General features: G+C 34.9%; 1 protein-coding gene across 1 annotated transcript; it reads right to left on the bottom strand.

The window, feature by feature from the left end:
* Window positions 1–138: 138 nt before the first annotated feature.
* LOC117995719 (alpha-tubulin N-acetyltransferase 1-like) lies at window positions 139–16,259 on the bottom strand. Its single transcript, XM_034983711.2, has 7 exons — window positions 16,022–16,259; window positions 13,724–13,876; window positions 8,622–8,793; window positions 7,128–7,279; window positions 4,261–4,342; window positions 3,524–3,555; window positions 139–1,274 (listed from the first exon to the last, which is right to left on the bottom strand). The coding sequence occupies exons 1-7, from the start codon at window positions 16,123–16,125 to the stop codon at window positions 962–964; spliced, it is 1,008 nt and encodes a 335-aa protein (XP_034839602.1). The 5' UTR covers window positions 16,126–16,259; the 3' UTR covers window positions 139–961.
* Window positions 16,260–16,902: the final 643 nt, after the last annotated feature.

The following is a 16,902-nucleotide window of genomic DNA, read 5'->3' as shown; positions in this document are numbered from 1 at the left end:
TAGACCGTGAAAGCCAGACACTTTCACATTTTTATAATACAGAATGTTTCTTGTGCATTCTAGAAGAAAACCTTCTGTCGTTATGGCGAGTTTCATCAAAATCTCATTGCCTGGGTTTTATTAATGAAAAACAATGCCTTTTTTATTAGCAGTTTATTTTTTATAAATAATGCTTTATTACATGAGAGAACAAACTACCTTACTAGGTTAAATTAAAACTATTAGTTTATGTAAGCTGCTATATTACTTAGTATTAAACATTGAGTTGGAAACAAAAATCACAATATTATGATTTTTATACAAAACACTAACAGCCGCACTCAGGGTCGCTTAATCGTTACTTAAGGCATTCCTTATCCATGCTAATTAATGCCTTAAGTAACGATTAAGCGACTCTGAGTGCGGCAGTAACTCAATTTTAGCTTGTTTCTATGTATGTTTAGATAGCAAATCCTTTGTGTTAATAAATAAAAATATATAATTATTATACAAGTTACACACGATTCCGTGTGTATTATCATGTTTGGTTCTTTCATCACATACACATTTACTTTAAATAATATTATAATAGAATTTCGGACACACACATTTATTCGTATACCATACCCAAGGACACTACAAATAAACGAACGATACCAGCGTCTATTTAGAGCAGAACAAATGCTTTAAGGAATGTTTAATGTGGTTCAGGATTATAAAATATTGTGATAAAGTATTCCAAAAACATACGCGGTCTTATTTGCTATGAGATTCAATTACCTTAGTAGGTACCTTACTCAATTTGGTAAGATTATTAATCCTTAACTGTAAGTTTCTTTTCCACAAAATGCTCAAAGCAGCACAGCATTTGGGTTGAGCATTACATTATAATTAAGACGTAAAAATAGGTTAGCCTCAAGTTTACGGAGCTCCATTGGCTAGCCTTAGTGGCGAGTAACCACAGATGTGGTTAGCTGGTTGTTTACCACAGCTTGTTGTGGTAGAACTTGACGTCGAAGTAGCCGCGCTCCGTGAGCTGTGAGTCGCGACGGGACGAGGTCGACCCGGCGGGCGACATAGCCGGGGCAGGTGTCTCGGAAACAGGTTCCACTTTGAGAGACGAAGGCCTTTCAGGGCTCTTTTGGAGATCGGCCAACTCCTCTTTGCCTGGTTTGGTGTCTATCTCGGATTCAATAAGGGGTGGTTGATTAATAGTGCCAGTTTCCATGTCTGGCTGATCATCGACCACTGGCGCGGCGTCGACGTGTGCCTCGGGGCTTGCCGCACCTGATGTCCTTTAAAATGGTCAGAGGTAAAGAATCATCTGCCTATCACAATCTGCTTAGGACACATTTAAACACATGAATTTATGTGTGAACTTTTGTAAGACAAAAAATAATGTACCTATGATCACACGCACGCACCGTCAATGTCACCGCATTTGTTTGGTTAATTTTTGGCTATTGAAGTCTCATCCCAAACGTCCGTTAAGAAGCTTCTCTTCATAGAGGATATTTTGTTTGTTGTATTCATTTTTCTATTATTATCAGTGAATCATCCGAAAATTAAAGAACTACAAATATAACCTATTATTATAAATTATTATGATACTAGATTGTCTTTTTTACTTTTAATTAAGATATAAAAAATATTTCTTTGTATAAAATTGTTTAAAAAATTAAACATTCAGATAGATGTTTAAAAAAGTAGCATTTATAATTTAAGCACCAGCATTAGCGCTATCATTGTAATGGCCAATGTCAAATTCTATGTCTATTTTGATGATTACATAAAGAAATACTGTAAGAAAACAGTTATAAAAAAATAATTCTTAAAAACAAAATCTAAAAATTACAAAGTAATTTATAAATTGTGCCGCTTCAGGTAAACCAAACCAGCTACTTCATAAAAATATAATCAAATAACTTTAACGAACAATTATGTCGCTTAGAATGCATACATTATCGATTATTATTTGTTAGTTATTATAGTGAATGATTTTGTATTGTGTTCTAAATAACTAACATCTTTAAATATTCAATACAACTTTTATGAAACAGCTACATTTTATTTACCTTATATCTGCGTAGACAGACTGATGAAAAGGTAAAATAACGTGAAAGGAGCATTTCATCAGTGTGGACGCAGCGAGTGCACAAGCCGAACCTGAGAATAGTATTATTATTTCATTTCATATTACATTACACGTTACCTTTTCATCGGTTTGTACGCAGTTTGTACATTGAAGACAAAAATAAACTTAAGAATGTTCCAAAAGTTCTCGCGTGCTTAATTTTTTGTGACTGGAGAAGCTGAAAGCAACCAAACAAAAATAACTTAAAGATGTGACAAGCAAATAAAAAAAAAATATTTTCATAGATATAAAGTTAAAAATATCCTGAATCCATATCTGCTTTCTATTTATTGGTGTCATGTATATATTCATTATTCCGTGCATTTTTTGAGTTTACGCTATTTAAATCCTATTTATCTATATTCATATTTCATATTTCTAATATCGGATCTCATAACAAAAGAATGGGGAAGGCATCGCCTAACGTACTTTTAACACCAATGCATGCGCCTGCATAGTTCTGGCAGGCAGAGACTTCGTGGCGCTCAGTATTTTTGCGTAGTGCTTGTTTCTGTTTTATACCGGATATTTTGACAAGTTTGAACATATAATGATAACAACAGTCATTCTGAACTAATACTGCATATAAATATATGGCAAAAGATTTTATAGAAAATTTTATTTTGTACAAAGCGCCGAGAAATTGTTGACCCAAACAAATATGGAGGTCACAAATATTAAAATAACATTAAATAAAGCAGAAAAAAGATCATGGACCACTTTGTTATTGAATAAAGTTATAGTTCACTTGAAAATAAAAAGCTGAACTTTACCGGGAAATCATCCAAGAAATTGTCTGATATTAATCCCTTTTATCTTAAAATCATTTTTAGGACATGCACTTTGATTTTTCCCCGAATGTATCAAATATATTGAAACATATTGCAATGGTCAGAAGCACAGGGTGCTTTGAAATGTTCGATTCGCAGCAAAACTCAATGGGAAATAAGAAAAGAAAAAAAAACCAGCGAAATAGGAAAGTAAAACAGTAGAAAGTACAAGAAGCTAGCTTATTTTATTTTAATGTTTTGGAAAGAATTTCAACTTTTCTTGTACATATTGGCGTCATCATAAACATAATAAATAAAAATTCTTAACAAAAAATGTTTTATTTTAAAATATCCACTACATCCAAAGTATGTGTGATACATTTTATTTTTATTTCTATATTTGGATTAAGAACTATCAAATTTATCATTTGCATGCATTTTAATAAGAAAAAGGGTTTTTTTGCAGACCAGTGTTATTAATTCATGTCATTTAACTATTTTCTTTAGTGGAAAAAAGAAAAAGTACCATGACCAGTAAAGACCATGTAAAATTGATTTGTTATGAATCCTCTCATCTTGAAACAAGAAGAAACGTACGTCCAAGCAAAGACAAGGGGTTTACAAAAATTACTTTACATACCCGTGACCGTTTTCCGGATTGCCGTGAATTACCTATAAATAAAAAATGGGTTTAGACTTATCAAATTGTATTACTTGATCACACTGAATAGGGATGATGACCCTACTGGTCAAATTAGCAACTTTTTATCAAACGTCAAGAGGGCATTCTTGATGAAATACCTCTTATTTGCTGCTAACTAGTCTCAGATCATGTATATGATCAAAGAGTGTACTTTTATTTTTCTCAGACGACAGGTAATATGAGACAGATTTATGATACAGAAACACTGATCTCTATTAATACAAGTGCACTGGATTTCTGAATGCCTAGTGCTGCTTTTTGAAGCAACTTAATTTTCGCCATTGCTGATAGAAGCAAAGAGCATCATGTGAGCAAACTCGGAACTAAATGTTGTGAGACAGCTGTCAACATAGTGACAACACGAATACCACTTGACACAAAATGTCAATTTCAATATTTTTTTTACATAATAACACCACATGCCATCAAAACCACACTCATCTGCTATGACAATTATTGATGTTAAACAACTGTTTTAAGTAGATAACTTGCACCAAATCGTTGATACTAGCTAGTGATAAGGACCTCGTAGGGTTCGAAATTAGTCAGGCTGACACACCTCTTTCTGCCGGGTGCTCCGCGAAACATTACAGCTTTTTTTTTAAATTATGAGTACCACTTCGATAGTTAAAATTCTAAATACTAATAAATAATAAAAACTGGATACTACTTACGCTGCCAATCGCAGACATGGGTTTGGGAGCTGCAAAGCGGCCAACTGGTAGTGCCACCACTGGAGTGCTACGCCCCGACTTACTGCCACCACCAAGCAAATTACGTAATTAGTAATCGTCATTCCAAATGACGGTTTAACATGAACCCTTAAGGCGTCTCTTATAAGATAGGTTATGCTGTCAATTTTGCCAGTCACTGCTGTGACCGACAGATTAATAAGAAACTGTCTAAAATATCTGAATAATTATTCTGTTTCGTTATGCAACCATCAGTTATGAAACATGATTAACAGAATGACTAAAGCAGCCCCTATCGTATAATGGGCGCCAAACAGAGCCCCATATAAGTGATCCAATATGATTTAAGCTGAATAGAAATGGTTACTGTCAACTTTATTTGCATAATATATCGGTGTATTATGAACTATGATATTATAATAATGGCACAAACATATTACGTCAATTATACTTCTTTTAGTTACACAGTTACAGTTTACATAATATCGCGTCTATTTATGGTTGTTAGATGTAATTTAAAAAGCATAAATAGCAAATAGTACTTTTATAAACAATTCTTAAGAAATGTTCTAAAGTGATGATGGTGGAAACGGAAAATTACAAGCGAATACAATAAATAAAAGTGAATTTTGAATTTTTCTGTGAGATGAATAACAACAAATTATTGTTTTAGTTACGAAAAATTAACAACCACTTTTAAAACATAGATCGCTGTGGCCGACGACGCAAAGGTCTGAAATTAAAGCGATTTTTTTTCTAATTCAATCCAAATTAGACAACTAAACCAACAAAAAAGTTCCTAAATGTAACATTTAACTAAAGTTACAATATTGGTAAATATATAAATGAAAGTTCTAATATTTGGATCAATTATGTAATGATTTCATCTTATTCTTTACGACACAAAGTCATATTTCATATTGCATTAACTAACGGTGTCACACAAATTAAAGACCTGATAACTGCAAATCAGCTACTGCTGAAACTGCTAAGAATATCAAAAACAAGGTATTAACATGCTAGAGGGCAATGGAAAGAAGTATTCTAAACTTACGTAAAATACACAAGGTAAAAAGTGAAGAAATAAGAAGAAAGACAAAATTAACAGACGCTCTAACACACGCTCTAAAGTTGAAATGGAAGTGGGCAGGGCATGTCTCGAGACTGACAGATGACCGATGGACTTTAAAAACAACCAAATGGCCAGGTCCAAAAGGCAAAAGGAAAGTAGGTAGACCAAAATCGCGATGGTCTGACGATATAGCACAGGTAGCAGGAAATGATTGGGTTAAAAAAGCCAAGGATAGAGAGAAATGGCACCAACTGGAGGAGGCCTATACCCAATGAGGGATCCTTATCAAAAAACATATCAATATACTTATAAAGAAGCAAATGTGCAAAAAATTAAATTAATATGTAAATAACTACTAATTTACTAACACAAATAAACACAACTACAATCATAAATACACACGCACACATTTATACAATACGCTTATACACGCACACACATGCTCACACACACGCTCACACACCCACACACACACACACACACACACACACACACACACACACACATAAACTATCACTGATTAACATACTAACAAATAGAATTAGATTAGGTATTAAAATAGATTCAGAAACTCTGTAAATAATATTAATTGATAAGGAAAATAAAGGCTTAATAATAATAATAAAAACTGCAAATCATTCTTTACAGTTCTAGCTATTGTCCGTGTATTTATTAAGTCTAAATAAATTCATCTAAATATATAAAAGGAAAAGATGACTGACTGGCTCATTGACTGATCTATCAACGCACATCTCAAAGTACTCGCCGGATCGGACTGAAATTTGGCATGCAGATAGATATTATAACCTAGGCATCCGCTAAGAAAGGATTTTTGAAAATTCAACCCCTAAGGGTGTGAAATAGGGGTTTGAAATTTGAGTAGTCCACGCGGACGAAGTCGCGAGCATAAGCTAGTTTGGAATATAAGTGTAATATTGTGAATTCTTTAACATTTCTCGTCGCGATAATATTTTATACCTGTGCATGGACTCCAAATCCTGACACGCCTATTATATTTTAAGCGGCCTTCAGTTCTAGCGAACTGAGTAATTACTATTCAGTATAAGGAGTCGGACAAAATAAACAATTCAATTCAATTTTATACCGTCGTCATGCTTGGATTCCTGACTATAATGGCGGTTACGCACTCATCCGATCCGAGTCCGAGAAAATACGTTCCTTTTGTTTTGTATAGTAGCTAATGACATAATGTCGTAGATAATCGTTGGTATTCTCACGGATGACGGATAGAACTCGGATGACGGAAGTGCAGTGCGTAATCGCCGTAAGACTGAGGCCAGACAAGCGTAATTTACGTCGCACAATTTTGTCTCGTAATTTAATGGTACTGGAAACATCGCGTTTTGACCGCAAACGTTGTCATATGGCACCAATTGGGCTTTTACTGGCCAGTACCTAGACACAAGAGTAGTGTTTTTATCACAAATAAGCATTTAAAAAAATATCATGTTTAATAAAAGGCAATGATGAGGTCTAGGTTGGTGCACGCTTGCTTTGATGCCCATTTACTCTTGCCTGATAATATTTAGGTAATAGCTGGCAGGAAACACAGATGCTGAAGGGCATCCCCACTTAAGCGGTTCGTATCCAGAACGTTGAGCCAGATGATAAGCCGATTGCGATCAGCATAAAATATGAGACTCAATGAAATTACACTCGTTTGCCCTCACCATATATTGCAATGGTCAGGATTCCGGTCACGCCACATACAACGGGTAAGTAAAATAGTGAAAACGTTAGAGCTTTTTGTACGTACTTGTCTACCGCAGTCGCGAAGAAACTGTCTGAAATGGCAAAATTATTACTTTGGCGTATCAAACGCTCTACGCCATAGTTCTTGCGGAGGAAGTCCTCCATCTTGGGCGAGGGACCATCAATTGCCAGTGAGTCTGGTGTCACCTCAAGATCCTGTAACATTACGGTTGTTTACAATCTATTTGTCAACTTACCGATTCATCATGATCATGATAAATAATAATAATAAATGATCAACCCATCACCGGCTCACTACAGAGCGCGGGTCTCCTCTCAGAGTGAGAAGGGTTTTGGCCATAGTCTACCACGCTGGCCATGTGCGGTAGACTTCACACACCTTTGAGAACACTATGGAGAACTCTCAGGCATGCAGGTTTCCTCACGATGTTTTCCTTCACCGTTAAAGCAAGTGATATTTAATTAATTAAAACGCACATAACTCCGAAAAGTTAGAGGTGCGTGCCCGGGATCGAACCCCCGACCTCCGATAAGAAGGCGGACGTCCTAACCACTAGGCTATCACAGCTTTTTTTACTTACTGATTATTACTGATTTATCAACGCATATGACACAGCGTAGACCGCTATGGTTAGAAACTAGAAATTTTGACAATAGGTTCCTTCCATGACGTAAGTACTCACTAAGAAAGGATTTTTGGAAATTCATCCAAAAGGAGGTTAAATAAGAGATGATTTAGTGTGAGAGTTCGACATTTTCTCAGTCGTATCCACGAATATTGATATTTAATTTCAATAAAAATTAATACGTTTTTCAGGATTTTTGGATATTACCAAATCGCATGGGGATACGTCTTTGTCGGTAAGATTGCAACTGCTCTAAATTTCTAGGTTTTTAGTATTAATCAGAAGTGGTAAATCCTTTTTCTGTAGTTTTATTATGTGGATATTTACAATTCCCAAAATCATCATGAAATTGTTTTTTGTTCGTTATCATTACCTATGCGTTCGCATATTGTTAATTCGATCGAGTTGAAACTTTGTACAGTTGTTCTCTGCACTTGCGAGGTTTCTAATAATACGATCAGTGATCAATAGGTGTCGCGCGAATACTATTGCAACGCTTGCTGGACGCTGCAAGGCTAGACTAAATAAAGGAAGAGTACAAAATTTTGTGAGTTTGTGTATATGACCAGGAGGATAATCTCTGGAACAACTGCACCTATTTGAAAAAAAAAATACCATTTGAAAGGCACATTATTTTAGATGGACACAGGCGTTAGCGTTCCAGATAAGTCTCTCTAGTCGGTCTTTCATGACTGAGGATAGTCGTCACCTCCCTGGCGAATTAATCCTTTCCATAAAGTCCTGTTTTCAGCCAACAGTACAGCATCGTAAAAGTTGAGCGCGGCAGTTTCCTTTAGTTGGTTTGACCACCCTTGCCTTCTACGAGTACGTTTCCAGCTACGATCTGCTTCTCATTTCTTAAGCGGGCGGGCCACTAGTATTCAATAAATGGAAAATAATATTTAACGTACGTTTAGCATGTAGTCAAACAGATATTTTCCGTAGCCGTGTCTCTGTCGATCCGGCAGCACAAAGAAATCGAGGATACACAGAGGTTCCACTTCACGCACTTTGACCTTCTCGTCGAAAAGGAAGAGATGTTTCCAGCCTACTTTTAGCAGACCAATCAATTCACCTTTACCCCTGTAATAGATACAGAACATATTATTAGGTTATATAAAACTTCCGTCAATGTTTTTATATTTTCATCTCGTATTTCAAACTTGGCTTTGAAAAGTAGAGAAGAAAAATGAGAAGGTGGATGTCAGACTAGAAAGTAAAAGAAGGTAGTAGTTGTGAAGTGGTTGTAAATTATGAGTGGGTAATATATATGAAATTGTTCTGAATTCTGGCGTTGTTATTTAGACCCGAGATAGTACCAGTACTGTATAAATTCGATGTTAACGGTGAGAGGTGGCCTAGATGGACGGCCGATTCTTACAATATATGTAATTAAAAAATGCAATGCCTTTGTTATATTCATTCTTAGCTCATATATATACAAAAATATGGATATGCGCTCGCAATTTCATCCCCGTGACTTTCAAGTTTTTTAAATACTTTGTACCAACATCTTTGATTTGCCAGGATATAAATTATCCTGCTATTTATATAAATCAATTATCAATCTTAACTCACTCTTTTCGCTAATCTAGGTTCAGCGGTTCAGCCGTAAAAAAGTGACAACCAGATAAACGTACATTTGCATTTAGTACATTAAATATGTATATAAACGTGAGAAAATTTAGTACTAGAACACAATACAAACAGTAAGAAATATAGTAATATGGAACAGTTATATTTATCAAATCACAGAAGATTATGATAAAAACGAAAAAAAATCTGTATTACAGAAATAGGCACAATATTAACACAATTTTTTTTAAATGTCTGAATAGTTAGTTACGAAAGCGTCTAACCTATTGGAGAGTTTCTCGATTTCTGTTAAACCATGGGGTAATGAAAGACATGGCGTGACTTGCATGTTATTTGCCAATTAGTGTAATGTGACTAGTAGTGACTCAAGGTTTCTCCTTATCAAAAGTTGAGGCTATTTTTGATCGAAACCAATGTTACCGAAACTTTTGTGTATTGAAAATAGAAAAGCGTTTTTATAAGTCTAGCCTATTGTCATTATTTCTAAACAAATTCTTATACATTACTTACACCTATAAAAGATTGAGATCGAAATAATTGCGTTTCAAAAAAGTGTACCTAAGTAGAATGACGTCATTACTAAATAAAGGTATGCTGTTTAATAAACAGCCTTGGCTCCGAGATGTTGACATTGACGTATTAGGTATGATTTCCAATTAAATCCATAATAATATGCTTAGGCAGACTTGCTCAACCTTACGTCCGATTCATCCGTAACAATGCCGTCATCAGACGTTCAACTATTTAGTTTTGGAATAGTTATATTTTCAAGTAATACTTTAACAACAACAGAGAAATTTCGCTATGTATTCGAATTTGTACGTAATTTGAATAATATTAGGTATGATATCGTTACGCCGACTGAATACGGTGTAAAAAATTCGTGTCTACTTCACAGCTCACGGAACATCTAGTATGTGGGACGATAGGTTTAGTTCCGCTTAGTCCCATAGAAACTTAGAATGAGTACTCAAAAAATAATGCAAAATTTTATAATTGGAATTAATCGAAAAATCCGAATAAGTTATATATTGGAGTGGGGCCGTATAAAAATCATTGTTGTTTAAAGCCCGTTTTCCAGTTTAATAGATCGCTATCACCAGTTATTAATCCTGATCCTGAGTAGGAACATTCAGAAATGAATCATTGTTTGATTATAAAATGAATTATAAACCATTTTATGATAACAGATGATGCCCATTCTTTAGTAAATAATTTTTTTTTTTTTTTTTTTTTTTTTTTTTTTTTATTAACTATCAAATATTGAACATTTTACAAATACTTTTAACACAACAAAAAAACCACTAAGGTTTAGTATGTTGCTTATCATTCCGTCCATTAATCGATTTTGGGTAAAACAATTTTGGATTTTGGGTTTGGATTTTGGATTTTGGTAATTAAAGTATTATTTCTACTAGATGATTTAGGTTTCTAAAAATCTTATGGGAACTCTTTGATTTCCGGGACAAGCCGATATGAAAGTGAAAAAGGTACAGACAGAGAGACATTTTTCGTGGTGGTAATATTATATTCAGCGCCATCTATGAAAATTTTCTCGAACGTTGGCTGGAAACCTCCTCATTACACATTATATGTATGTAGCTGTGACATAGTTGTTTTTAAAATTATTTCCAAGGCCAAGTGTCCAACGACCAGTAGGTCGATTTCGTAAAACCTGCATCAATCATTATTACAATCTCAATTGTTGTGATTGATTGATGTTGTGCGATTCTTGTTGCAACAATGCATTGTAGCCAATAGTGACTGAGCATCAACCAATCAGAGGTGATTGCGATCGTGACATTGTAGCTGTCATTCTACCGCAATCGAGCAGCAGTTTTCTTGCAAAAGTTAGCTGTCATTGACAATTTCTGCATGTATAGTCCCTAAAAATGACTCATCACGCGCCACTTTAACTCTATTTTGGGTCAACTGATAGGTCAAAAGTACAGTTCACCTATAAAATAAGGACTAAAGTCGTACTTTTGAGATGATATTTGACACAAAAGGTTTGGCACGCGAGGAGTTAAATTTTACTTATCCGTACCCTTATATAAATACGAAAGTGTGTTTGTTTGTTGGTTTGTCCTTCAATCACGTCGCAACGGTGCAACGGATTGACGTGATTTTTTGCATGGGTATAGATGAAGGCCTGGAGAGTGACATAGGCTACTTTTTATCCCGGAAAATCAAAGAGTTCCCACGAGATTTAAAAAAAAACTAATTCCACGCGGACGAAGTCGCGGGCGTCAGCTAGTACTTAATATACAAAACTTGCAGTTGTTGTTTACACAGCACAAAAGCTGACTTCTGCATGCCAATTTCTGCTAATTTATATAAACTTGTAGAAATTGACAATGATAGCAACTGACTTTTGCAGATTTTATTACTGTATTATGATTATCTCATGTGGTTTAATTATGAAAACTAGCTGATGCCCGTGACTTAGTCTGCGTAGATTTAAGCTTTTAAAATCCCGTGGGCACTATTTGATTTTCTGGGATAAAATGTCACTCCCCAGGTCTTTAACTACATCCATGCGAAAAATTACGTCAGTTTTGGTGGTCAGGTCCCCTGCAGCATCAGGAATAAGGAGTTAGAGTCCAATTTGTTTATGGGACAATGTTGCAAAGTTTCTCTATCGATTAAAATAAAATACGCAAATCGGTTCAGAAATTTCGGAGATCTCTGTGTACATAGGTCGAAAAACACAACTCCTCCTTTTTTGAAAGTCAGTTAAAAAGTAGCCTACGTTACACTTTGGTTAATCCTCTATTTGCCTGTGAAAGTCACGTCAAAATAGGTGCAGCCATTCCGAAGATTAGCCCGTTCAAACAAACAGACAGACAAAAATTAAAAAAAAACGTTTGATTCAGTTATGGTACAGTTCAAATAACTGTATGAGCTTAACATGAGGTAGTTATTTTGAAATTACAGACAGGCACCTCAAATTTATTAATTATAGTAGGTATAGAGTATAAATTCCATTCAAAAAAAATAAGTTTAGAAATTTCGAATTCGCTTTAGCAAAAATAAAATAAATTATGTCGCATTTGCTTGAAAAAATAAGTAGAAGCTCTTTAATTAATATTATTTAATAAATAAAAATTCCTTTAATAGACCGCATGAAGCAACTAATAATTAACCTAGGTAGGTATGAGTTATATTTTGTTGTGAATAATAACACAGGTATGCAATATACATGGGTTAAATTATCTGAAATCTAATGGTTTCTTATAGATTTCGAGGTGCTGATTAACGGGAACATAATCCATATATCTAAAAAACCTTACGTGATAGAAAAAAGCTATTGGCATATTCGAATTCAGCGCCCCAAAATGTGTTTAACCAATCAATTTTCAAACATTTTGCATTCCTGTGTAATATGTTAATCTAAATGTATAAAAGGAAAAGGTGAGACTGACTGATCTATCAACCCACAGCTCAAACAGTTTTTATATTGCTTCACACAATAACAAAATGGATTGTTTAGGCCTATAATGTATGTTATAGCTAAACTGAAATGTACACAATTACTTTATAACTGGCGAAGGTCGTAACTTGTTACAAAGTAGCTGCGTTGATTAACCGCATTGCGGATATATCGGCGCGGCCTACGGGTGTCTTGAGGAAATTAAAGTAATCTAAAAAGGTAGCTTCTAAACTATTTTCATAGCACTAGCAGTTGCCTACCATTTCGCCTGCACTGTATGCGAATAAATGAACACTGATATATATTTTATTAAATCCAAACTAAGTAATACTATAAATCCAAAACTGTGTCTGTCTGTCTGATAGCTTTTCACGGTTTGAACGGATTTTAAAGATTTTTTTAAAGAAAACATAGATAGCTTTATAGTGACGCACATAGGAAACTTTTGTCCTGAAAAATCAAAGAGTTCCCACGGGATTTTCATAAAACCTGAATCCATGTGGACAAAGTCGCGACAGCATCTTTTGGTACAGAGATGGCTATGACGTATTATAATAATCATTCATTTAAATTTCCTTATAAAATCAAAGCCGTAAAGACGATTTTACGGTCTGGCCACGTGGAAGCGCGGCGCGAATGACGAAGCGGCGGGCGGGACGACAATCCGCGCGGCACAGATTGAGGGCCACGGGCAGTCACTTAGCATATTGCTTAGAAAGTAATAGTTTTAGGTTTAAGATATAATATTTGGAAGAGATTGTAAAGATTGCGTCACCTACGTCGCAGCATACGCTTAGACTAATTTGTTTCCGCCTTTAGTCAGTCATCTTTGATTTGAAATTTCACGTCATTTTCATAAATCGGGTACATTCGAGAAATAATGAAAATGATGTTATCTCGATTTTTTCAATTGATATAATATGAACTGGCCACGTTATTGTACATATTCAATAATTTTATATAGATATTATATAATTAACATACCCTTTAGCATTGCCATCTTTTAACAGGTATAGGATGTGGTCCTGTGAATTGCGGAGCCTTTCTGATGTGGTGATCACCTTATTCAAGCCTTGCGCTACTGCTGACTGTTCTCCCAAACGATCAATTAGTTTTGAGAGGTGTTCTTGTATCACCCTGTACACACAATGTTTAATACAACTCAGAGGATGTAGACCATCCTAAATTATTTGTCACACCCATATTACTGTTGCCGGGTGTTGGCCTTGTGACATTTGTTATACAAAATACTTGGTTTTGACTTATTCATGATTCATTCAGACTGAAGCTTCAAGACATGAAATATTGATGAAAATAATCTTGTACTTATCTATACCTATTGTATAAAAATTATACTCCTCACAAAATAAGTCCATCAGTGACAACAAACTAAAATCCCTATAGTAGTTTTTGTGATAGTGCACACAGACACAAATGCAATGGAAAGTTTTTTATTTAATAATTTTCTTAGTAAATTGTATGTGGAAGGAAAAAAGAGGAGAGGACAACCAAAGAAAAGGTGGATAGATTGTGTGAAAGAGGATATGCATGTAAAGGGTTGAATAATACATTGACGGATTACAGAAGTGAGTGGAAAAATACATTTTGTGCTGACCCCGCGTAGCATGCAATAAGGTACGGAATTAGAAGAATTTTCTTAGTAAATTGTTTGGTTGTTTGTGAACTGTGTATAAGGAAACAGGCAACGGCAACCTTACACAGAAGTACAAGCTCATTTAGTGAAACAGAAATGATTTAGTGATCTTTTAGGAAGGACCATGCTCTGAAGTGGTGATGAGTAGCATCACATTAGCATTGAACAGGTAAAGTGGGCGCAAAACAGTCCAGTCTGAATATACAACATGGCAGTTGGTACAGGTTATTAGACTAAAGATTAAATATAATTGCATAATAAATAAATAGGTAATAATACTAAATAAAAAAACTGTAAACTCTCTATGAAATAAGCCCAGCTGAGATCTATTTTAAAAATGCATATCCCCAAAGAAAAAAAGGAACTTTTACAGGATCACGAAATTTGGCAGGTAGCAATGTCTTATGCCACAAATAAAGGGAAAAATCCGAAAAAAGTGTATTTGTGGTTACATCAAAAAAAAATTTAAACAAAATACTTAATATGTTTACTAAATCACATCATACATGGCGCTGTGCAGCATTAACTGGCATATATCTTGTAGGATGGTACAGAATCCTTTATGTGCAAGTCCGACTTGGCACTTGACCGTGTTTTTGTACAATGTGCAGTCCTACACCTATAATTCAAATTGGACAACTTGTTTTGTGCGCAATATATTGAGGAGCAGGAGCAGAGGCTACCAGCACCCGCATGTCCTCTGATTGTCCCACCTATTTATTGAGGGGAAGAGTATAGGGCTTTGTGTACATTGTACAAGCGTAAACAAGAACTTCTTAACATGTAAGAAACTTACCATCACCTGAACACTGGACAGCTTTGTTAAGAAATATAACAAACCAATGTATTAACTTAAAAAACGATTGTGGACACTTGTATCTTGCCAAGTCTAACATGAATGTCATACATGCCAATGCTGCATGGAAATCATCAGAAAAAAGACAAAACTGACTGATGCTCTGGAACATGCATTAAAACTAGTGGCAATGGGCTGGACATGATCTGTCTATGCACAGAGATGGGAAGTGGACAGAAACAGTGACGAAATGGACTGGACTACACAGGAAGTGGAAAGTGGGCTGGCTCGAGAAATGTGGTCTCAAGATATTGTAGAAGTGGCTGGAAAAGATTGGATGTACTGCCCATACTAGAAAAAAGGGAAAAGAAATGGAGAAGGCTTTCAGCCAGACTTTGGGATCCATCCCAGACTAAATCACTAACAAACTAACACTAACTTTTAATCTTTTTACTATAACAACTAACAAAAAACTAATGAAGTTTGTAAATACATACCTAATGTTAAGAAAATGTATTGATGGAAATAAAAAGCATTATTATTATTACTTAGTGCAAACTTATTTGAATTACTCAAAAAGCGGCAGCCATTTTAAGCTGCTATTTTATGCTAGGTTATGGGACTTTATTGTAGTACCTATATTTTTTAGCTACACTTTGATAAATATTACATTACTTGCGAAATTCAAGGCAAGATAGAAATGGTGATCTGAGCTGACAGTAATGTTCAATCTTCTTTGAAATGAGTACGTACAAAGTGTAACCGTAATATGTAGCACTATTTCTAATTCAATTACCTAGTTTTAAATTATTTATAATGGAAAATGACATACCTTGCAGTTCGCACATCTCCATGAAATCCAGGCGGAATTAAAGTATAATTTAACTTAGTAATTTTTTCAGTTAGAACATCATTTACTGGGACCATAAACTCCATTTCCGCGATTTATTTATTTTACTTTGTGAATTGTGATGAATAGAATTCTCGTAAAATAATCTATCGGTCTAAAAACGAGTTCTCCTTTTTCCTCGCCGTTTTTTTTTTGTAATGGCTGAAACGGTGAAGCCTGAATGGCTGAATCACAGAATTATATCAAAGAGTATAATCGAGATATAATCACTAAAAGACTACCACAGATTAGCAATTGTCTACTCATAGACCAAGAACTACAGTAGACACGGGTAACATTGTTAAATTAGCGAGGCTTTTAAGATGCTAATTATTATATTTTTGTTTGTTTTTTTTTGTTAATTGGACAAATTCGGAGCGGAGGACCCTCCAGTCGTACCATTTATTTTGTAGGACAATTGTTTTTCCGACTTTCTTATCCAATTATCTCAATGCTCAAAAATACCTGTTATTTGGACAATTATTTCAACTACCACCTGCGCTGTGCGCAGTACCTACTATAGCTTCCTGTATAGCGACTCGTAAAACGTAACATACAGACGAAGAATCAGATTGTTATTAATCAGAAAAAAATCCCTTGGCGGCTGCTGGACTAATAGAGAAGATTGCGTAAATACGTGGTAAATACATAAATACCTTTGATTGATCTTCTAAACGTAAATATGTGATCTATACACCCGTTGATCTAGTATATACCTGCCTACCTGCCTACTATATTTTGTTAAATTAGGTGTTCTCAGAAGAATAGAAGTAAAAGTAAAAAGACGAAAGCAAAGAACATGTTGGGTAAAACCTTGGATAGAG

The sequence above is a fragment of the Maniola hyperantus genome, chromosome Z (assembly GCF_902806685.2).
Source record: "Maniola hyperantus chromosome Z, iAphHyp1.2, whole genome shotgun sequence".
Taxonomy (NCBI): domain Eukaryota; kingdom Metazoa; phylum Arthropoda; class Insecta; order Lepidoptera; family Nymphalidae; genus Maniola; species Maniola hyperantus.
The sequence above is the reverse complement of the archived record's forward strand: the minus strand, read 5'-3'. Positions and strand labels throughout refer to the sequence as shown.

Coding starts and splice junctions, on each gene's coding strand:
- LOC117995719 (XM_034983711.2), bottom strand. CDS start 16,125: ATGGAGTTTATGGTCCCAGTAAATGATGTTCTAACTGAAAAAATTACT. Junction 4,343..7,127: donor TTCGCGACTGCGGTAGACAA/GTACGTACAAAA, acceptor TGGTGGTGGCAG/TAAGTCGGGGCGTAGCACTC. Junction 3,556..4,260: donor CCATGTCTGCGATTGGCAGC/GTAAGTAGTATC, acceptor TTTTATTTATAG/GTAATTCACGGCAATCCGGA.